General features: G+C 36.5%; 2 protein-coding genes across 3 annotated transcripts in view; one reads left to right on the forward strand and one right to left on the reverse strand.

Moving 5' to 3' along the window:
* Positions 1 to 24,757, reverse strand: part of LOC124637184 (peroxisomal N(1)-acetyl-spermine/spermidine oxidase-like) — a 43,216-nt gene that overhangs the window by 17,045 nt on the left and 1,414 nt on the right. The gene's annotated exons all lie outside the window — the stretch shown is intronic.
* Positions 1,259 to 24,757, forward strand: part of LOC124637186 — a 36,166-nt gene continuing 12,667 nt past the window's right edge. Inside the window, exon 1 of the mRNA XM_047173545.1 lies at positions 1,259 to 1,933. Coding sequence (XP_047029501.1) covers positions 1,377 to 1,933 — 557 coding nt within the window. The 5' untranslated portion in view covers positions 1,259 to 1,376. The remainder of the gene's footprint in view (positions 1,934 to 24,757) is intronic.

A 24,757-nucleotide genomic window follows, 5' to 3' on the forward strand; every position in this document is an offset into this window, starting at 1 on the left:
TATCATAAAATTATCCATTATGCATCGATTTCCTGTTCCTTGTGACACGAGATAGATGTCACATTGAAGAAAAGCTTACAGATACGTACTTACTGAACTTAAAGAACTACATACATCTTTAGAAAAAGCTTTCTTAGTCAGAGAGAAATGTAATGATGTGACTTCAAGATGAGCAAATAATTTCCCGTGGTTTCACACGCGTCCCGAGGGAGTAAATACTTTTCGCCGGGAAGTAAATGATGCCAAAGACATACAGTTAAGCCTTTAACAAGTTTGAAAAAAAAAATGGTCCTAAGGAAGTTCCGAGTTTGAATGTAAGAAAGACTAGACTGCACCTATTGGCAAAATTTAATACAAAATCTATTAATTTTATTGAATACATACATGATATGAAATAGCACGACATGTACACAATCTACCAAGATTTTGATTTTCTAACTTAAGACAATAACATCGACTTGAAGCTTGCTCTTTTGTTTGTAACTTAAAGTTTATGTCATATTGTAGTTGCGACACTGGGAGATGAACGCGTCTTCTATCTAACTGTAAACCCGATGCCTGGAAGAGTCAGGTACATGGACTGACAGCTTTTTGTGCCCCTCTTAATGTCTTCTACGTAATCGTAGGATGCGAGGGCTGTCTTCTGGGTGTTTAGAATAAAATCTTGCTGTTTTTTAGTGAGGAGTTTGCAGGATTTTATGAAATTGTAAAATAATTGATATTTATTTTATGGAGCGATAATTGGGAAAAGCTTAACTGGGTCATTCTTTGGTTAATATTATTTAATATAAAATATTTTATTTTGGTCATGATTTAATTTATGATTTGGGAAGGTACAACCTCTCTGTCATGATAAACAGTGATTAGTCTGACGAAGGTGTTAAGAACCTAACTAGTTGGTCCTTTGAGTCGCATTGAAAGACCGATACCAATCTAAATAGATACCTAAAAGCAAGGAAACTACTATGTTATACTTATTCACGATTAGACAAAGTAGACTCAAAGACATTGTTTACAATTGAACCAGTACAAATATGACTAACAACAGTTGCTAAACACCAAACAAGCCTCCACAACATTCTGTTTAGTAAACACAATATTGCGATCAATAGGCCACTTGTTTGCCGAGTATTTGTTTGGTGTCATTATTCTATTGTTAGGGTAGATTAGTTAGGCGATGCGTCTAAACTTTGCGTGCAGTCCTGCAGCCCTCCGGTTTGATTGACACACATACGCGCGCGCGCAGGTACGAGGCTCCGTCAGTCGTCCCGCGCCCGTCGCCCGAGCGCCCGCGTCGCTGTGTCGTGCAATAAAACCGGCCCGAATGCCGGAGAACCAGTCGGCGGGATGGCGAGTCTCGGCGTGCTAGTAGCGCCATGTTGAAACATACGCAGCGGCCGCCAGCGGCGAACGATGCCGACCACCGCTACCAGAACATGCCGCGGCGGCCGCACCACCACCTGCCCCTCAACGTGTCAACCCTGGACTCGTCCAAGCACTCCGTCGGGGGCACCTCGGCGAGCGTCAGCCCCGGCGCGCAGCCGGCCACCACCACGGCGCCGGTGTCAGTCGTCGCCCCCATACCGGTTGCGTCTCCCCCGAAGCTCGCGAATGGGAATGCGACAGGCGTCCCGCCGCCCCGGCCGGCGGCCGTCAGGAACAGGAGCACGAGAGCGGCCACGGAGGAGGCCCTGACCTCCCTCGCGCTGCTGTGCCTCGTCAGCTTGCTGCTGGCTCTGCTTGCGCTGCTGTTCCTCCTGAAGATATCGGCGCCCGCGACCAGTGCGCCCGAGGAGTTTGCAGTGGTGTACGAAGTGACATTAGCGTTGTGTGCGTTGACGCTATCATTGAATCTTTGCTGTTTGCTCGTGTGTGCAATACAGTTCCTCTTTGCTGTGAAATTGGTGCATTCCCCTTCCGCGCCTAATGGACGGTAAGTCACTCAAATGACCTTACTTTGCTTACTTTTAGACCCCTACAATCAGATGCATCTCTATAAGAGATAAGAATCCGACGATTACTAACACAAATATTATAATCTGTTAGGTTATTACTTGCGGCATGCCTCGCTGGCTCAGTTCCGAACAGACTTATCTCAATTCAGGTTATCTCTTACACAACGGCATAACTGTAAGAAAACTTCAAGTTTTCAACTCGACTATCGGGTTTTTAAGTATTTTTCGTATAATTAATGCCATAACTGTTGATGGCAGAATGGTCTAAAGTTTATTTGGAATTCGGCAGTTTGTTGAAGTTGGTCGGTGTTTATCAGCGATGTGTAAGGTAGGCAGAGCAGGTGCTAACGGTCCGAAGTGGCGGTTATTCGTGAATGGTTTGATAAAAAATGCTCAGTTGTTCAACGGTTGATATTGGCTTGCACGCGCCTAGGCTGTTCTTTATCAAGTTTTTCAATCCCCATACGTATTATAATGTTTTCAGTTGCGTGAGAATGTGATCCGTTATGTTATCAAATCAATGCATTGTACTGTTGTGTTAATTTGCCGAGATCGTTAGCTACTGTTATTGTTTTTTATTCTTTGATTGCTGCGCCTATTTGACTGTTAAGGTGAATTAGAGCAGTTTACCTCAATTGTCTGCATTCTTCTATAATGGCCGCACCTAAGCTGAGCTTAAACAAGTTTTTTATTAGAATGATTTTGCTATAGAAAATATAGTCATAAAAACTCCGCTCGCATACCATCAAAATCCACGATATAAAACATTATTCGCTAGATCCAATCAGCTGTCTTAAAACTGGAAAGGAAGTATCGCTGCACTACTTAACCTTTTTCATCAAAACCGTAATGAAAAACAAAATACCTATACGTTTTAAAAAATCTAAACAGTATTTTGGAAGTTCAGATCATGTAGGACGGAGCCCGACCCTACGTTACGTGCCTCAACCGGTATTACTTTCCGGGTTGCTTGTATTTATACCGTGACCGCATAGCTGAGGGAGCACTAGCACAGAGACAGGTCACCAACTACTATTTCGATGCTTTACAAACGGAAAATACCGTGAAACAACTTTTGAGAGAAAGGACCAGTTTTCGAATGGAGAAAGGACCAAAATTTTGGAACGTTGTGAGCAGTGATAGACTTGTTGGTGTTTTAACACAATCTAGTCCGAAAAGTGATGACTATATCTCACCCAAAATATAAACAATATCATATGAATTAGAAAAACCATCTCCAGAAGTCAATCCAAAAAACTAAGAAAATGCTATTGAACACCATAAAATACACCTGTCGCATTTTACAGAAACACAACAAGATTTTAGGCAATTATTTCGCAGTATACATTCACCAGCCACATACCAACGACCGCTCATGGTCAAAGGACAGAGGTGATTTAAGACACAATAAGAATAACTAAGCACGAACACAAAATAAAGCGTTAAGTAGGCAAATCATTTACTATTTTGTACGTGAAACCGGTCGCAGAGGTCTTTGGTTTGACCTATAGAGACTGCAGATTGTTGTATCCGATGCCATCAGTGTCCTAACAGATACTAAGATCTTATAGAAGCACTTCGGGGACCATCTCACCTTCGAGTAACTAGTAGGTAGCGAAGGACCAAAATTAGGACCAACATGCGTCAAAGTACATTGAGTTAAGTACGTAATCAAAGATCAGGAATCGGATTAGAAATGACATTCTTATAGATTCAAAGAAATCTTTAATTTAATATGGAATTAGTAAAGAAGAAGAAGTACCAATATTTGAATATAAAAAGTCTCATAACATTTACAAGTTCGATAATGAATGATTGGTTTAGAGAATCTGATTGAAAACAAACAGGAGGACCACCCATATTAAAAAACATATTGCTCTGTCGAAGAAACTAACACTTCTCGTGTATCTTGGAGTGCTGCCAAACCGTAATAATAATTGTCTGCTGTTAGTCTGTAGCCCTCATTACAGTGAATACATATGAAGTTATAAACTAAACAGTCCATCAGTATTTGTAAGCTTATGTTTTTAGGTTGTTTAACCTATTATATTGGCTTCACCATCGTTGTTATCTTTTTTATGTATGCTTACTCTCTCTTCTTTATGTTTAAGACTATATTCAGAAGTTTAATTTTCATTTGCGTAAAACATAGTTCATCATTGTTTTCATTTGGTATCGACACAAATGCTCAGGTTATCCAATTATAGTGCACTTGTATTCATCTTACTGGGTTCCAGCTCAGCTTGAATATAAACAAACGACATTCTAAACCTCAAGACCATTAAAAGACATTTTCTTGTCGTTCTCATAGAAACACTACAAAAAGAATTCAAATAAAATACTTCTCAAGAGCCATCAGGGTATAATTGCGTCTAAACTTGTTTTCTAAGCTAGAATCGACTTGTGTTCATAATTTATAGCAAAATCGGGAGGCAGGTGCAAGCTTCTATCTAGAGACGTGTAACAAACCGCATTGCTAAATAAAGTCAAGATATTTGCATGATCCATTGCTAGCGTAAAAGGATCGAATAGACAGAAATCTCCATGAAACTCTTCAATGTATGTATTGTGTATCTAAGAATTAGAGTTGATAGTGTTTTGTATTGTTTGTTTTGTTGATATTGCTGGCAAACACAAAGCTGCACTCATAGTTTTCTATAGTTAAGTTTGCAACCGTTTGATTCTCAATTTGTGTTACTTAAGTCTTGATAATTGCTACCAAGCGTTAGGTATCAAAAATATAATCGCAAAAGTTAATTTCAAATAGGACCCTTAAAGATAATTTATATCTCATAAACTCATAATTAAAACTATTCACAAGTCAACTAACCTTTTAAAGTTTAATGCACCTCTATGAACTGATAGACCGCAAAGAATCAAAGTTAACACATTCTTCTCACATTCCCTTTTAGTACGTGATTCTAATAGTTCTGTATATCAAGTAGACAAAGTTTATTAGTATGGGAATAACGTGGATACAATTGATTTAAACTGTCGTAAGTAACTGTGAGTTGTTGTGGATATATGGCTTGTAAACATTGTAGCTTCGAATAGCTGTGTATGGCTTAAGTTAAGGTGGTTACAAACGTGGAATGTCTAATATAGCCAGAAATATGTGTGGGTTGTTTTCAAATGTGGTATATTTACTAGAATTCTGTCTATTTCGGAATTGCCATTGTCAAAGCTTCAAATCTGTCTTAGGTTTTTGATCTAGATGGTGACTGTTTGTTTTCAATGGTTAATGATATTCCTGAGAAATTTTCTTCCCAGTAGCATTACAATCTTAAATTATTTAGGCCTTTTTTTTAAACATTTGCCATTTTTTGAGATACTGCTTATCAAATACCTACGTATTTGGAATCGAAAGAACATTACATAAAAAAAATTGAAACTGGGCGAATTTACGCAATAATAATAAGGTACAAGAGAATCAAATACTTAAGACTTACCACGCTTAAGAAATATACGCTCTAGCAAAATATTTACCTAGCTTAAGTGGTGAATGTAATGCATGTGGCTAGCTTTAGTTTAGTCACAGTTGTTATATAGCCTGTTTGAATTATCTACATTCTACCTATACAACAATGTTTGTTATTTGTTTGTATCACGACCAGTATAGATGAGTTTAGGAATACAATAATTGTTATCCTGTGGTCATAATCTCTATAATAACTATGAAAAAATAAGTGTGGAACTGTCTAATGGTATCCACAGTCAAAGAATTAAAAACTGCCACAATTCATTTAAAGACACCGTAATGTATGAGGACCAAAAATTAAACGCGTCTCAAAGACTGTTAGATCGAGTCAAATTCTTATCAAATGTTACATAATTTCTCCTCAAAAACATCAAAACAGTTTTGCCTTCACACCACTTACAAATCAACTACCAGTTTTACCATAGATTGAAGAAATGAAAAGAAATCAAATAAAAAGGGTCTAAAAGGACCAAAACCTTTTGATTGAGCTTTCTCATGAGAACATGCGTTTAAAAAGCTCCTGCCTTTTGTCGAAGAATCTCGGTCGTGTGAATTATGTTTCTTTTATTTGCGGCTTTATTCAGTCCCACTTCATGCATTTATTCCTTGCATTTATTCGTGAATCGCGTTTGCGAAACTACCTGCGTTTTCAACTAATTTCGTTCAAGTGTTTTCTTATTGATTACGGTTGTTTAAACTCTTTGAACGTCTTAAAATATTTGCAGCTTCTAATTTAAAGAGTATGTCTGAGACGACGACCCATGCTGTGTGCAAAAGTCACATTTCTGTTATTTTAATTAATTTACTGGCTATCGTGCGAGACATTTTGTTTTACAGTTATAAGGATATTGACTATTAAATGAAGTTTCTTAATGATCCATTTCAAGTTTATGATAATGATCCCTTCTAACATTTAGAATATCTCAAGTCTGCCTGTGCAATGATACCGTTACTCATAAGATTTAAGATGAAGTTAATTATTATGCTAATCAAGGAAGTATGACCGTTCTAGCTGTAATGTTCAAAGCTGACGAAGAATTTAACTGAGGAGATATCCCTAATGAATCAGCTATGGCCACCTGTCTCTGATTACCAACAACGGAAATCCGTGCTGTTACACATCAAACTTGAACGAACCTCGTATGGAATTCAGAATCGTTATTCTATCCGTTTGTTCCATACCCGAGGTCATTGAAGACCGGTTCTTCCACACCACATGGTGCAAAGGAATTACAATCTTATTCAGTTGTGTGAAGGTCTGATTTGTTGTAGCATTGCCAGCTAAGATCAATGAATGTGATTGATATATTCGATTGTCAAATTAAGTGCTAGAATTAAGACGGGTTAGTATTTAAATGTCTTTTTGAATTTGTGGATGAATTTTTCATCCTGGTTTGAGCGGAAATATTAGTTTTTATAGACCAATCTGCAAACAAATAATCTAGAGAAGACAGTGAACTCGTTAAAGTGCTGAACAAAATCGAATGCAATATTATACCATATATCATAATCTTTCTTCATTGGAGACGGTCGGGATCATAAAAGTTGAAACCAGTCATTCAAATTAGTTGCACATGATACCGCATGCACATTTAAAGCTCATGATGAAACATTAGAAGAATTCGAATCCAGTATAAATAATCGTCTATCTAAAAACAAATGAAGTGAAGTAGTAGAAATATTATGTAAGGCAAAGATAACATTTTAAGGCTGAAAACAATGGACAACTTTTGAGCAACAAAATGGCAAAAGGACCAAAATGAAAAATAGGTAATACAGAAATATTTGATACCCCATAACTGGCATGGTAACAGAACACTGTAATTTACTATAATACCTACTACGACTCGATGGGTGTTCGACCTTTCACCATGGATTTTTTAAATCAATTCTTGGTACCGTTCATAATCAGCTTTTTTGTCTACAACGAAAAGATCACGAGTTGCCTATTAAATTACACATTCCTTTAAATTCGTTCCGATACTTACTGCTATAAGTATACTCAATGATATTTCTTTGATATTTAATTCCACATCAAAGCAAACATTGATACCTATGTTGTATTCACATTTATTCCTACCTAACTTGCTTCTGTGTTGGTTTCATAAATATCTGGTCCAAAATCCTATGCTCCGTGTGTAGTATCTAATCTAACAAATGTCAAATTTCAACGGTCCCTATTTGTACCTATATAATTTCTGATCTATTTCTGTCTGACCACAATATATTTGAAACATTGCTCTAAATGTCATTCATTCATCTTTAGTCGGCTTCCTATTATGCAGCTTTCAAGGTCTTATTCTAGACTATCTTTATTTAAAATAAAACAAGTCTCAACGGCTATAGTTTTAAACGTGCTCTTATCATTATCTAAATACCGATTCTTCAATAAATCGAGAAATCGATTCTCCACTACTTCAAAACACACAAATCCAAGTTTAAATACTATAGTTAAGTCCAAACCACAGATCATTTCTCATCGAATTGAATTTCCAAATAAAAAACGATGAATCTTAGGGCCAGTCCTTGGCAAGGCCACTCGGGGTATCCCAATTATTTCCGGTCATCTAAAGCAAGTTTTTTTTGTTACATTTCTGAGGTAACACACCTTAAGAATTCCTAGAAGTATGCTTCATCTTTATTTACTGTTAGATAGTTTTAATTTGTGTGTAAGTTATCTATAGATTTTGTTTTATTTGATCCTGTTAAACAGCTTCTGGCTATGAATTCACCAGGTACATTGGTAATTGGTGTATCAGTTGCATTATTATTGTTTGCTAGATAAGATCAACGGCTTTTATTAATGGATAAATTATTGAGTGGTGAAACTGGTTGACTTTTACGATTTAAGTTTTCATCTGCATAATATTCAAACACAGTTCATAGACTGTTGAGATTGGTTTTATTCTCCTTAATTCTCCTTTTATTCACCCCTTCAAACAAGAACTGTTTAAGGGCTATATATGTGTAATGTGCCTGCGTCTTGACGGAACGTTCGAAAACTACAGATTTTCAGCATAAGAACTTTAATGAATAAATACGTATCAAGACCTCAACTTTAATGAAACATATTCGTTTACAAAATCGGTTCTCAAAAATAAACTAAACATTTCCGTGTCTGCAATATTGAGTTACGCCACTCAATACTGTTTAGTCGCAACTTATACCTCATTGTAGTTTCATTGAGTCATCAAAACTGATTCATTAGCACATTAGTTTATAAATACACTAATACACGTGTTAAGTTCAGCGACATCTATTGTAACAATTGATAAATTTGCAATACATACTTTTATGTAAAGCTAAAGCTAAGTGTCAATGGGTACTGATATACCTACATGGCTATATGAAGAGAAAACAATGACACTTTTCATTGTCATTTATGCAAATGTATGAAATCTATATGCATATACGATGTAAGAGATGCTTCATGCTTCTAAAACTTTCAAAAGAGGAAAGATTTTCAACGTAAAGTTTCATCATCTAATTTCACCTATCTATTAAGGCCTTCGAGTTTATGATGTCAATCTCAGTTTAGCCTAGTTTCATAATGAAAACGTAAGAAATAGACTCGGTAACTAATGTTTCTTACATTTAAAATTCGATCTATAAATAAACGTGACGAAGAATCAAAGCCATTCTAAATTCAAATTCGGCCGTTTTAAATTAATTTTCAATTTGACAACTCTAATTGATTGAGTGTTCTATATTTGAACAGCAGAATGGAGATTTAAAAGTCAATGAAGCGGCTAAAAGATTCTGTTGTTGTCGTTTAAATATTTCTAACGAACTAAATATTTTAAATAGTGTGTAAATTCCGTAGTTTTTGTATTGTTTGGCCCACTGAGTTACTTCGTTTTAAACATCAAGTCGTGCGTGGACAAACTGCACGCGTGCATAATTTTGCTGAGTTTCTGACTCCTCTCTTTACTATTATTTGTAAAAGGTGTCAAATACGTGAGACTTTTGTAACTAATTCTGCAAATAATATGTAATGAATGTTATTGTGGTACGTACACAGATTAGATTACATAATTTCGAGATAAAGTATGAAAAATTAGGGCTTAGTTCAATCCCTTGGGGTACACCAAGATAATTTTACATCTACCATCTACATAGTATTCAAACCGTATTGCACAAAGTAAACTATGCCTCTCTCTCAGGTTCTACTCCATAAACTGTGTCCCATAACACCTTAAAAGACCCACATACCATAAACTAACAACGCCCTCAGGCGTATCGAATGCTTTAGACAAAACTTTTCTTGACATTTGACACCGTACCTGATATAAGTCGACGACTCTATTGTATAGTTCTGCTCTAGTTGTATTCAATGTGTAACCGAGCCGAGTGAAGCTCCGTAGCTTATTCGTTATGCTGTGTTGCATCTGCATCTAGAGTGACCAAGTCATCCATACGAGTCTATGCTTAACACAATAAAGAGGAAACATTTTTTTGTTTTTACCCTAAAGGCTCTCTCTACGGTGCTAGTTTGAAAAATTCTTTCACTGTTAGAAAGCTACTCTCTTAACGAGTGACCAAGGCTATATTTAATCCCGGTACGAGCCGTAGTTCTCACGGGACCCGGGTAAAACCGCGAGAAAATAGCTACGATTGAAATTGTTGACTTTACATCGCAAATCGTTGTGCAAAAAATTGTAGAGTTCATTGTCATCAATTCTAAATTATTTATTAGAAGTGGCATTAGTCATATCATAATTTAAATTTGCATTCAATTAACTGGAGATAATATTCTAATGAAGTATTGGAAGCTGATTAGATGCGTGATTATTTTTTCTGTAATAATTATGAATTCATATACATTAAGAATTAATACGAAAGTTTAAGTGACTGAACACGAGTTTTATATAAGTTCTTATCGATAGCTTTAAACATGTTAGTACTTGTTGGAACGTGTTTGTAAGCTTTGGGATTTCTTTAGTTACACCTAGCTTTGATAAAATGTTATCGTTTCCTTCCTGTGGGTATGTTTGTTAATAAATAAGGAATGATAGTCAAATAGATATGAACTCAATGTCGAGCCACTGCTCCTGCTTATTTTATATTGTAAATAGGTCAGGGTCGTATAGTATATCATTGATAATAATCCATGATCGAGCTCTAGCCATTACTATCATTGAATTTGTAAGCGTCAGATAAAAGTTTCTGTTTTTATTTCTTGCCTTAGTTTAAGCATTATTACTTCAACTTGCCTTACATCATTACTAATACCATGCATCACTTAATTACACCAGTGCTATTCAAAACTTCCTCGCACAGAATTGATTTATTAATTCATACGTGATTGCTATCAAATTAAAGCCGCAGAGTTACGTATTGGCCATTCACTATTTCCTCTATAAAAAACTTGAGAGGCGCCTACAAATTAATTCGAGTTATAGAACATATTATACCTACGTCTGACCTTGATGACGACAGGTTTGAAATGAGTGGAACCTTAGTTATAGATAATGACGTGGCGTTACCTGAATATGTTAATTACTGGTTTAATGGTATCGAGTATCTGTGAGGACTTATTTGGATCGTAGAACCGCGTGGAAGACAACTTGACTAACTTGACGCAGAAAAATATCATTTTTTGCGTTCATTTCATTCATTGATTTTCCATTAGCATACAGCCGTTCCCAATATTCAATCAATTTGTTGATTTGCTCTCTAGATATTGAATTTTGACATTAACCCCATACGAGTAATGACAAATTCCTAACTCTAGTAAGCAAAACAATGATTACCTGGAATAACGTGTCGTCTGATCTATGAGGACTTATATGGATTATGGAAGCTCGTAGAAGATGACTACGTAACACAGAAAGAATAACTATTTGTTTTTCAGTTAGTTCATCATTCGTATCATTTATTTCATTAATTGATTTTCCAGTAGCTTAGTGGATTATGCCCCAGCTAAGATTGTTTTAAATGTGATTTGAAAAATAAAATAACTTGTAACTACATCAGTATGTCAGTCAATGCATAAAGAGGTTACAGCATTGTTAGCATTGAGATAATGAATGTTATTAAAATAATTGTCGTGATCAATTGACCATTGAGTTTTTATTGTTAACAACACACGGCTTTGGAGTGACCTTTATAGCCACAATGACGGTAATTCACCTGCATGATGATAATTGTCTGACTTCACACCGACAGGTAGCTGCTAGATTAAGATGATTCCTAATATCTCTATACTTTGTGTAATATCAATGGCACATGTCTGAGGAATGTCTGACACCCAGTGTTACCAAGCGGCCCCAGTGACTGAGTTGAGGAGGTCAGATAGGCAGTCGCTCCTTGTAACACTGTTGTACACTGGTACTCAACTGCATTCGGTTAGACTGGACACCAACCGATAGATGGGAAAGGCCAGGCAGACGATGATGATGTCTAAATAGGACTTCTTTCTGAGCCAGCATGCTTTGGAAACCTGTATGTAACCAAACAAGGAAATAATACATACTTCTTCAAAATCTCATGAAATTTAAATTACGAACCACGGCAAATTGGTGATCTAAACATAACCAGTCAACCGAAATTAAAGTAGCTAAGTGTAAAGTACGAAGTGATTCAAATCAAGGAAAAAGTAGCTTAGAACACGTACGAACAGTACAGATCACTTTTGGAATAGTAGTAACTTTTCACTTAAATATGAGCCAATTTAAGTGAAATGAAAAATGTATGTAAATGTTTCATTTGGATAACAAAATATATTTTTCTGAATTCGATTGCTAATCGAAGCAACAGTATTTCACATTTTTCAACCATGAATGAATGCTGTTAAAAGCTTGTAGTGGTCTCTTAACTTATTCCAAGTTCGCTAGGTCACCACGCGTGGGCTAACGTGCTTGCCCACGCGCAGGCTCATTATATTGAGATTCCTCATCATTTAAATGTTGAGATTATTTGTGACTATATTCGGAATTTGGATTAAGTAGAGGTCTTTCGTAATATTGTGAATCATACGCAAGTGAGAAGGTATTTTGTGTACGGAAATATCAACCTAGGGCCAGTATTTTTTCTCAATGGTTTTAAATTATCATTTCTAAAGACGCCATAGTAACTCATGCGAACTCTTAAAAATGTGTAAAATGTTCTATGATCAACAGATTCACCATATTGACATAGCTTTACTTGTCCTAGCTTAAAGCACACAAGTACAGGTAACGGTCAATCCTTCTCTGTGTGAGAGGAGGAATGTGCCCAGCAGTGGGATGATAAAAATAGACTGATGATGTTAAAAGCACAAATAGTATTGTGTACAAAATGTTCATCAGGTTCATTATATCTACACTCATTGGTAATACGAACTAAAACAAACATATTACTGGTTTGGCTTGGAGATAAACCTCTTGCAAAAGTTTGAAAGTGACAGAATCTGGAAATTGCATCTTGAAGGAGGTTAGCCATACTAACTGCTGTATAACGGCTAGGTATTTGGGTTAATTAACTAAATATTATAATAAAAGTTATCTAGAGACTGGATTTGAGTGACTTTTGAGTGGAAAGGATGGAATCCTTGACCGCCTTACTATATTGTCAAATGACATTAAAATTGCAACAAAAGAAGTCAGTATAAAAGAGCTTCAATGTTAAACATGTAGGTAACAATTGTTTAAAAATACAATTTGTACAATTTTATTAGTAACACATTGCTAAAACTTTTAAAATGGTTTTGAAAGCTGCAAGTTCGTCGGAAAATTCAAACGTGTACATTGTGCATTTAAATAATGCTTTTGCATATGTTTATAAAAATATTTTTTTCACACGTCTGTTTCCTAAAACGTGATCAATTCATCATATTTTGGGAAATACACACGCCTTTTAAAAACGCTGTTCTTCAAAATCAAATAAATCTTTCTTGATTGAAAAAATAGTACATACTTAACTGAACCGTAAATCAACCTTCTAACTATGTCTTAAAACTTCGTAACATATGGAATATCGTTTTTATTCACCCTCGTGCCATTTGATATGAAACGCGTATAGTAATGAAACCGTATTAGTGCAATATCTTCGCATGTTTCTTGAGGAAGTAATTTGATACACCGGATAGAATGTCATTTAAGGAGCAACACTAAGGAATTTGATGGCTCATCGATATAAAAATACCTGTATGCTCCATTTTTTTTTATTTTGGCTGCTTATGGTATTTCCTGCGGATTAACATTAATTATTTTTGCTTAGATTTAATAGACAACTTGCTATCAATATTTTATTTTATGACAGATATAATATTTTATTTTTTCCCTCGGTTTCGCGACCCAGGGGAACTTTTTCCCGTACCCGAAATCAGGCCCGCCGTAAGCGGGCGTGCAGCGCGTGCACCGCACGCGGGCGGCACGTCCTAGGGGGCGGCAAATCTAGCGAGTTATCACGTAATATTTAAAAATACAATATATTTTTACCGATGATTTGATTTCAATATTTCCGAACACAGCAATAGCGCTAAGAATATTACTTACACTGCCGGTTTCAGTTAGGTACATCTGTTGAAAGGACATTTTCAAAATTAAAGATTCTTAAAATCGATTTAAGATCAACCAGTGGCGTAGCGTGGGGCAAATGCTATTTAGGGGGCGGCAAAATTAAACCAAAAAATTTTCAGAAAAAGCCGCCCTTGCTTTGGATGTCTCCTATCAATTTTGACTATTTCACCCATTGCATCCCCAAAAAAAATCGCGTTCGCTGCGCTCGCGGCTCGATGTTAGATATCACATTTTATCTTTGTTTAATTGTTGAGGCTTTTTATGATAATAAGTTTACTTCATGAAAACTCTAAGGAAAAAATCGACGAAATTTTTTGACTTTGCTTTGTTAATTTACATTGGTTTTTATTTGTTTTGTGTCCTTAGACTTAAAAATTTTCGCGCTCGCTTCGCTCGCGCTTCCTTACATATGAAATGTGCCTTATAAGTTTTCAACGGGAAACCCACCAAATAATTTTACTGACTTTAAACATTGTTAGAGATATTTAAGTGCGTTAGTTTAAGTTAATCACAATCTTTCAATACATAGGGGCCACTTGGGTAATGATTGCACTGCATTGATGCCTAGGACCTACCTAACCTAGGACTGCTTAGGTTACTCTGAACATTTCAAGTAAATAAAAAGTTATGTGTAATGTATGTATGTTATATTGCAATAGTTATTTATCCAGAAGTAGGTGGGTTTTCTGCAATCAGAGCGGTGCATGTACATATTTTTTTCTGTTGGACAAGTAAGATGGATATGAATGGGCGGGGAGGGTCCGGACCCCCTGGATCTACCCCCCCCCCCTTATATATTTTTTGTCAAAACGTATGTAGTCGTAGGGCGGCATAATCAGTTTTGCACGCGGGCGAACAAACAGCTAGCGGCGGGCCTGCCCGAAATAATTTCTTAAATCAGTTCCTGCGGTTTAGGAGCCTTCAGGGTACAAACATGCAAGCACAACAAATATTTTTTCTCCATGTAATATTAATATAGATTTTATTCTCTTTTAAATTGTCGAAAGCTTATGATGTTGGAGATCAATTCACTTTATATACGTTCAATCAAATTAAATGAGTTCGTATATCATTTTAAAAAACAAATGACAGTTCAATTCCCTCCAGTAATCTTTATTTACGGCCATATGAAGTAACAGGTTTACATTGCTACGGATTCCAGTCGGTGCCTAGACAAAGAATTAGCGGGCCTAGCATATAAATTAGTTGCATAAATTGTACTAGAGTAGACTAACTGTATGTTATGTGCATCGGCTTTTTAGTTGTGGTTATAATGGTGTAGAGTTTAAAATTGAATATTTCTTTCACGTAGGTAAAAATAGTGCAGTATTACCTTCTGTTATGCACTGCATAGTCTAGTTTCTTAAGACTTGAGAAATTAATGAAATTGTGAACGAGTAAATCAGCATTTTCTAAAAAAATGTCTTATAAAGTCTAGACAGATCTCTGGTTAGACTTCTAGAGAATTTTTAGGTGCGTTCCAATGAAGCAGCGTTCCATTTTCAAATATTTTTGATTGATTACAGAGAATTTAGAATTATATAGGGCAATTGCAGAATTTTATGCTAGACGCTTAACTAAAGAATCAAATCATATAGGTACCTACTCTATAAATCATCCGTTTTTCCATCAGCCATGCAAATCTTTGTAATATGAGCGTAAAATCGATCATACGGAACTAAACGCGTAAATTTTAAACGCCTATCATAGTAGCGAGATTTATGAATTTGTCTTATGTTAGTTATGTCCTTATTAATTACTTTATTCCCATAAAAAACATTATTTAACTAACCGTTTCCCGCGGTTGGGTACTAAGTACTGCCCGTACCTATTTTACTCGGGAAGAGTGTAGCTGACAAATAGTGAAGAATTTTTCAAATCGCTTCATTAGTTTTTCATCCTTTACGGTACAAACAAACAAACAAACAAAATTTTCCTCTTTGTTATATTAGTACAGATAAAATACCAAAGCTCGTATAAAACGTAATAATAAGACAGTAGCTTTATATCGATTAAAAGCTATTCCGATTAATCGATTACACTTAATTAAACACTTAAATGGCGATGGATAAATCAGTTTTAAAAGGACAACTGACTATAAATAGGAGTGGAGCGAATAAAATGTGTGGTTTTAACCTTGGTTGAACAAAGATACAGAACACGCAATATGTAGTAAGCTCCTATTTAAATAACAATGTTATAATGTAGATACGGAATGCCTGGAGTGGCTCTAGTATTGTATATAGGTAAGGAGGGTGGGGTCAATTGAGACAAGGGGTGATTTGAAACATTTTTGAAAGTGCAATTAAGGCAAATTCTGGCTTTGTTTTTAGAAATTCTTATTCATTTTCGTCGACAGAAAATGTTCCTCCCTGTTTATGAGGCCAGATAATAATATGTGAAAATTTGTTTCAAAGGACCTTTTATTTCCGATACCTCTCTTTTTCATAACCAAGTAAGTAGTTTATAAAAAGTAGCTTGTATTACCGCTTTAATGACGGACAGATCGCCTTTCCTAGTTGTTATTACCGTTTCTATGGCAACGCCTAACTCAGTCTAGGCTATGGCTAACTAGACTGTTATGTATTGCCTTCAAGAATTCCCGCTGTGGCCATAAGGAAAGAACCATATTTAGAAATAGACGTGTTAACTTTAGCTACTAAGATGGATTAAATTTACAGTTTTTATTTGTCTTGCAAAAGTAGTAAAGGATATTATTTCGTACATGAATACTACCAATACCAATGTCCATGTCAAAAGTTACAAAATGCAGCATACAGATGCTGCAAAATTAATTATTTGCATAAATTAATAAATTATTTATAGATTAAATCACATGTTTCGAGATTTTTTTATTGATCATGTTGACCAAAGTTTTATCGAATTTATAAAATATTTAATTTCAAAAAGGTCATTGCACTCCATAAATACAAAAAAAAAACAAAGATTTATTTTCAAAACACACATTTTATCTTGACAGCTACTAAATTCAAATGTTAACATACCGTAATCTTTGCAACTATTTTAAAATTCTGCACGCATATTGTCAATACGGATCCATTTTGTTACAACAAGATAAAATGCATAGCAAAAATTCTTTGGCGTCACCTACAAGCCTACAATAGCATTCCAGGTTGTTTTTTGCCCTTATTCCGAACCAGTGTAGCATTCCGAATAAATGAACACTATTTAAAATGGAAGCTTTAGCTCTCTTTCACTATGTAAGGGTCAGAAAGAGATGGTTAGTGTTGGCTTATTTCACTATTTAGGCAATGCACGAGTTTGTAGTACTGCGTGCATGAAATGTTTTCGACAGAAATAATTCATCCGTTTTTAAATTATTTAAAATTCACATAGAAAGTTGAAAGGTTGTATTTTTTTCAATACTTTTTTAAATTAATCGTAAATGTTTGGCAAATAAAATTCTCAACCATTTAAAAATTCATAAAAGAAAATTGTTTGTGTTTATTTCACGTAACCAACATAATTGGATGATTGTCAGCAGTAAAGCAATTATTTACTTACGGAGAATGGTGCAAATAAATGATTGCAATCTTGTTTTCTGTTTTTCCCTTTTAACGCTTCCTTAGAAATAGGGGAGTAAATAAGGAATAAGTTTAATCAAAAACCGAAAACCATTATTTACCTATTAGGATCCCCACTTTAAAACTATTGTTCAAGAAATTAAACATGGTCTAGACATCTTGCACAAAATTCATTATAAAGACTCTTATCATGAAAATGATTTCCTTAACGCAAGCAATTAAACAGAGGAGTCCTTATCACTGTCCTGTTTTCACCAAATCTTGCAACATTTTGACTTTCACGTAAGACTTCCAGCACTATCCTAATTCTATGTTTACAAACTGTGCCCATAAAGTTATTTGGTGCTGTTTCATAATTTTCACGTTCTTACGACTTCTGGCTTCCTTATGAATAATTATGTAATTTTTGTATTTATATTATTTTTTATAACTGTTATTCTAGTCTATACATATAATAAATCTGTAAAAAAACTGTGTCTGTACATTGAATATATTAAAAAAATAATAATTGGGTGGGGTTTAGGAACAGTAATGGAGCACAAATCCAAAAAAAAAAATCTGTCTGTTTGTCTGTATGTCTGTATGTCTGTATGTCTGTTTGTTTGTACACGCTAATCTTCGGAACTACTGAACGGATTTCAATGATTTTTTCTTTGTTGTAACAGTATTAAGCCTGGTCAACATATAGGCTATAATTTATCTTCGAAACTTGAAGACCTGATACAGAACTCCAACAGACCAACAAAACTATAAGAGATACAAAAATGGTGCCATGGCAAAAATTGTTTCATGTGATGAGCATTTTCAGCTGAGATAATAAATTTTAAGATCTGGAACACCTGATGTGGAACCCCAAGAGCCCAGCTTCTCTGTACCATATACAGGTATGACGTTTTAGCAAAAGTTGATCAATTTGATAAGCACTTTCTATCGACTTATACAAATTGAAGATCTAAAACACCTGATGTGGAACTCCAGGGGCCCAGCTAGACTATAGCATATAGAGGTATGACGTTTTAGCAAAAGTTGTTCAATCTGATAAGCACTCTCTGTTGACTTATAAAAATTGAAGATGTAAAACACCTGATGTGGAACTCCAGGAGCCCAGCTAGACTATAGCATATGAAGATATGAGGTTCTAGCAAAAGTGGTTCAATCTGATAAGCACTCTCTGTTGACGTATAAACATCGAAGATCTGGAACACCTGATGTGGAACTTCAAGAGCAATACTACACTTGAAATGTATAGAAATGAATGTTATGAAATAGGTATGGTGAATCAAAAAAAGTAATTAGTCCTTCTTTTAGATAACCCTAAAATAATGGACACGTATTTTTCTTTTCTCTCTCTCATAAACAAATAATAACGAAGATACAATACGCTTGAATTTTGTCTTAAGTCACTGTTTAGTACAAATTTTACATACCTAGACGTCGCGTCACGAGCCCCCACTCTCCGACTTTGTTGCGTTATATCTCATTATTATTACGTATGTCTCTCCAGACCTCGGGACTACAGAGTTCCAAATTTTTGGGAGGCAAACGTGGGGCAGAAGCCAACACGCTGAAGCCCTTTTGAGACAACTTTAATGAAATGGTGACACAAAACGACGATTATCCCTCTATACACTATAGAAATGAACCCAAGGACAATCCCCTGTGGACGTCGTTAAAAAAAGACAATCCCCGGTTCTGTGCTAAACTATTGCTAACTATGGAGGAAAACTGCTTGGGCTATTGTGATGGGATGTTAGTGGATGATATTGTATTAGATACATGTAAAAATGGCAGGTGGAGACTCGCCACCTCACTTACTGGGCCCCCGGGAATCAGTCACTCAATAGCAACAAGAAGGCAACAAGGACATGAGCGGCTGAAGGACGAGGATACTTTAAACGCAGATTACACGCTCCCTGTGGGTCACTTACCATGAGGCACCTACCCTCCGAGCAGGGCTACTAACCCTGATCTAGCGACTCCACTCTGGACGGCCAAGCCAAGACAGAGGCGTGAGACCTACCCCAGTCATGGTTCACTTCGACCGACCGGAGATGGGGGACAGTATACTCCCTGTTCTCCCTGGAGAACTCAGTATATATAGCCCCTCGGGGTCGCTACTCCCCGTCATCAGCCTCAGATGTCATGCGGTGCTTATATCTCATTATTATTGTCGTTATTATCTCGAGCGTTTGTCCCAATTATGTTAGGGTCGACTTCCAGTCACGATGCAACTGAGTACCAGTGTTTTACAAGGAGCGACTGCCTATCTGACCTCCACAACCCGGTTACCCGCTCAACCCAACACCCCTTGGTAAGACTTACTGACTTCTGACTACCCATAACGACTGCCAAGAATGTTCAATGTCAGCCGGAACCCACAGTTTAACTTCCCCTCCAAATAACGGTCATTGGTATCCAAAATATACGTAGAAAGTACATACGAACTTAGAAAAGTTGCACGCTCATACTTGAGAGATTGGTTCCACTAAACCACCACGACTTCCACTAAGTCACCATGACTTTGTCATCTATTTAATGTTTTTTTACGTAATAATACGTGTAATATTTTTGCCACACACAACTTAAATGCGGACTAATCAGAATCACTACTTTTATCCCTATGGTCACGTCTATTGCGGTTCAGTTCTCAGCGTTTTGTTTAGTCTGCTGTGCTTTTGCTGTTAAACTACAAAAATTAAATATATGGAACGTTTCTAATGGTTATGCGTATTCCGTTGTTTTCAAGTCAACGGGCCCTTAAAATTCAATATCAGACTATTCAGATCTTTGATTTAGCTGACCCCGTAGTCGCTGGCATAAGGGACAGGATCCGCGTACGAAGTCGCGGGCAGAAGCTAGTTCTAAATATGGAAGATGTGTAAAAAAGTAATGAGATCAATAATTTGTAAGCTTTCATGATATGCGTTTCCTTTCGTAATACGTTTCAAATAAAAAAATATATGTAATTTTCAGGTTGTTTGCACATGAATGATTATTTTTATTCAAATTATTTTTCATTTTCTATGATGTGTTGTTGGATTAAATAAAATATAAGGTATTTACCTACTTCTATTGTTATTTAAATTGAGTTTAACCGCATATCATTATTATTGCTGCAGTCAATAAAGATGACCTAATACCTATATAACTGACAAGAATATTGACTGCTCAAGAATTTTCATGTTAATATTCATATATTTTTATTTTCAAGCAAGTCTTCAAGTTGTTCGACAACACCTACTTATGACAATTATCTTGTTAAGTACCAACTATCATTTCATATAACTTTCAACGAGCTTGTGGTTACCTACTTGGTTTTCTTCATTATAATAATATGTAATTAGTGTTAATAAATATTTATATTGTTCATAGGTATTTATGTCATTGTGTTGTTTTTTTTTTTACAATAAATATAAGTACAGATAAGTACAGATGTTTGTAAGTTTGCTTGTTTCTGAAGATAATCTCTGTAACTGTTTTTTTACACTTATTTTAAGTAAATATATTTTTGCTTCTTTCTGAAGAAAATTTGATAACTGTTGAACGGATTCAAGAAATTCAAAAGGAATGGTCTTTGTTTTCATTTTGAGCTTAATCACGAAATCACTATAGCCTTACCTATTTGTAGAATTTCAACAATTATTGGCACTTCTTGCAATTTGATATAAGTTTTCTACAAGAAAGTTACAAATAACACAAGTAACATAGAACATTTTTATTATTGAATTATTAATGTACACACTATACATATATACAAACTTAAGCTACTTATCTTTATACAAAACTATATACAAAATGTATATAAACATAAAACATAATATAAAAGAGCATCGATCAGGCGTCGAAGTATTCCTCCGCATCACTGTCCTCCGGAAACGTGCCCAGAAGACTGGCTGCATTGCCACGTTGAATGGCAATGCTAATTCTTTGTCCAAAGAATAAGCCAGCCCTCTGGTCACGCGAAGCGTCGACAAGCTTTTTCGCGATGTCCTTGTAAAGTAACCGCGAACTCGGGCCCCACGGTCCGAGCGTTTCGACCCCAAACGGCTCAAAACTATAATTTCCAATAAGGTTATTATATTTGCGCCGCTTGGTGGTCTCTGCAGAAGCTGCAGCCGCCCCAGCACAGACTGCCGTGCTAGGAAGATGTGATGGCGCCAGGGTGTCGACGCATGTTGCGTCCCACACCAAGGGCCTACCCATCTTCCATGGCAACAACGTCATACCATCTGGCCTCTTTCCATCGTCACGTACCAGTCCATTAGGCTCTAAAACAGCTGGTACGCCGGCGGTGGAAAGAGCACGACGGATAATGTCGTTAATGCTGGCATGCCGTGCAATACGACCAGCACTTCTGCAGCACGACAGACCATGGTGCCCGAGGCTGTCGACAGCTTCACCGCAATGGCAGCGATGCGGAGCAACACAGGGAGCGCCTAATCGAAGGCATGTAGCTATCCGGAAGGTGTTATCATCCAGCATAGTGCCTATGCTGGTTGACGGAATAACCTGCAACCATAGTCCAGATTCCCATACTCCCACAGCCAGCAGGCGAGCACGCTCGGCAGCACCATTACACGTATTAAGAAGATCATTCCGTGTGATGCTGCAGAGCGGCCCATCCCACTGCCTCTGAGAGGAGGGGTCACTGGGCATAACCGTATTTGGGCAAGTCATTTTCCAAGCATTCAACGCATCGGCCAAACACGGCACCCCAAAGTCCACCAGTGAGGAAGATAGAATTTTCCTAGTGAGACTTGCGGTGCTGTGGACCGAGGAGAGGAATGCCGGTAAACTAAGACTGGAAATTTTGCGGACGCCGAGGCCTCCCAAGCGAATAGGCAGTGAGGCCTGTTGCCAGGCTCGGTCGTCCAGGGCCACATTTAATATTAGAGAAAGGGTGTTCCTGATAATTTTGTCAACTTTATCTAATAGGTTCGGATGTTTCCACAAATGAGAAGAGCGAAGGATATAAGTAAATTTTGGTCCGAAACAACAATATCGAATAAGGGTATATGCCGAATGTACATTAATTTTAAGTAACCTGTCCGAAATGTCATTGAAGTTTTGAATTTTTTCCTCTATAAAAGAGGAAAAAGAGTCGTCATAGATCGGAGACCCTAGTAGGCGAAGAGAGGCTTTCTCAATGATTTTTAATTGCGGAGCTATGGTATGAAATTTTGAAATAATCGTTTGCCTATGAATGTTGGTGTCAGGAATGTAACATAGTATCTTGTGAATTTTATTAGTCATAAACGAGGTTTAACCGATGACCAACAGGTTATTTTAAGGTGAGTACGGGCAAGTGTCATTTTGCATCGCTTTATAGCCCAACATTTTAAATTGCGGCTTTTATCGAACGAGACACCTAGACTGAAGCTTTAATTCAAAAATGCATTAAAAATTATGTCGCTACAAGATACTTACAAAGAAATTCGAGCATATTTAATTTTAGCTGTAAGTATACAAAAAAAAATCTGGATATAAAATATTTTTCGCACACAATTCACGTGAACGTGCAAAAATAAATTATAAACATCCACTTTCAAATACTCACAAAAGTATATTTCAACCATAGATAAGGCTTCCTACAAATTCCCCCTTTGCATGCAACATTTCTACAAACAAATTCACCCAAAACCCCTTTTATAAAATACACTTCCTTCGATTCCCCTTCGCATGTCTGCCTTCCCCCATAAAAATGCAACGGCAATTATTTTCAAGTTAAATCAATATTACTATAACGAGGTATAACTACATCGTTTACCTGTCCCGACCTTGAATGAAAGGCAGGTAGGCTAGCTGGCTGAATGGCTCCTTGGTTAACGGACTCTTTAGAGTATTTGCGCTCTCAACCTTTTTTGTTTATAGCAATGTCATAATGTGAAAGTGTCAAAATGTTTGATTTTAAATATGGAAGTTGGGATTATTTTGGTCTCCACTCCAGACGTAACCATATGCCGGGGCTGCGGGTTGTTCGAAAGAGATACCGCGGCCCTGGTACATAAAAGGCCTATGAAGGAACACGACGGTTTTTAGTCAGTAAGAGTCTGACACTCCCTCACCGCTGCTAACCCACAGCGGGAAAGACGTAACCATATCGGGACGCGGGATTGTTTCAAAAAGTTACTACGGCCCTAATACATAAAACATGGTGGGTTTTAGTAACACTCTGACAATCACGCTGCACCCACAGATGGTCATTTGATGATTTGACATCCCAAAAAAAGACAACCATATTGGCTTAGAGGCTTTGGCCCTCCTTCGTTGAGACTATTGCAATGTGATTGTAGTATCAAAGGTGTTAAAGTTGTTTTGTACGATTCCGCTTTGAATAATCTTAGGGTAAGCAATATATTTCCAATTAACTTTAATTAGGTAACACTCTTTCTAACGGTTTTAGTTGTAACTCTACGCTTGCAGTAATTAGAGCCGTGTGGAATCGATTGCTACGTTAATTTCATACGAATAATTGTTAATTTATACTGCACGTGGAGCTGATAACGATATGATTATTTGTATGGTTTGGTGACTGCTGTCCCACTAGGAAATGGCCTATTTAATATCCAGAAAACTATAGACTCATTTTTATTAATTCTTTAAGTTTGTTTCCGAAATAGCCAAATGATGGTCGTTTTTTCTCGAGATATTTACTTCATCGTCTGTTAGAGAGCTTCGATCCTCTGCCACTACGTCTACGTAGTGACTAGGTATGATCAGCGTGCTTAAGCTTTACTGCAAACACCATCAGCATCAGATCACTACGAATATTAATCCACGTTTCGAAAAAGGTTTCCTCTCACAGTGTTTCAGCCTTTTTCAGCTAATGCCTTCAATATTTTAGGATCCTTTAGTTATTGCTTAGGTATTTTCAAAGTAGAATAATATAATAAAATTGAAAATTTATTTCAGTGTAAGACAGCTCTTTTGTCGAGGAATACTATATTATTTTTTATACATGGTTACTTTTCTACATGAGAGGCAGCTAAAACTGCTGACGGAAGCTAGTATTAAATTATCAGAGTTTGATATCGCTACGTTACGGTACGTTCCATACATACCTATAGTAAATCCTAACTGCATTGACACAAATCTAGAACAAGGTCACAGATAAGGTTGTATAGGCATTGTTTGATTACAATGCATTACTTACCTACATAGTAATATACGGCATTTGCAATGTTTGTTTGTGTAGTTTTATGATAAATTGTTTGAAGTGGACCTAATCAGAAAATAAAAGCATTTAACGTCAAACGTTAACCTTGGCTTTGAACGCGT

The sequence above is a fragment of the Helicoverpa zea genome, chromosome 15 (genome assembly GCF_022581195.2).
Source record: "Helicoverpa zea isolate HzStark_Cry1AcR chromosome 15, ilHelZeax1.1, whole genome shotgun sequence".
Lineage (NCBI taxonomy): Eukaryota > Metazoa > Arthropoda > Insecta > Lepidoptera > Noctuidae > Helicoverpa > Helicoverpa zea.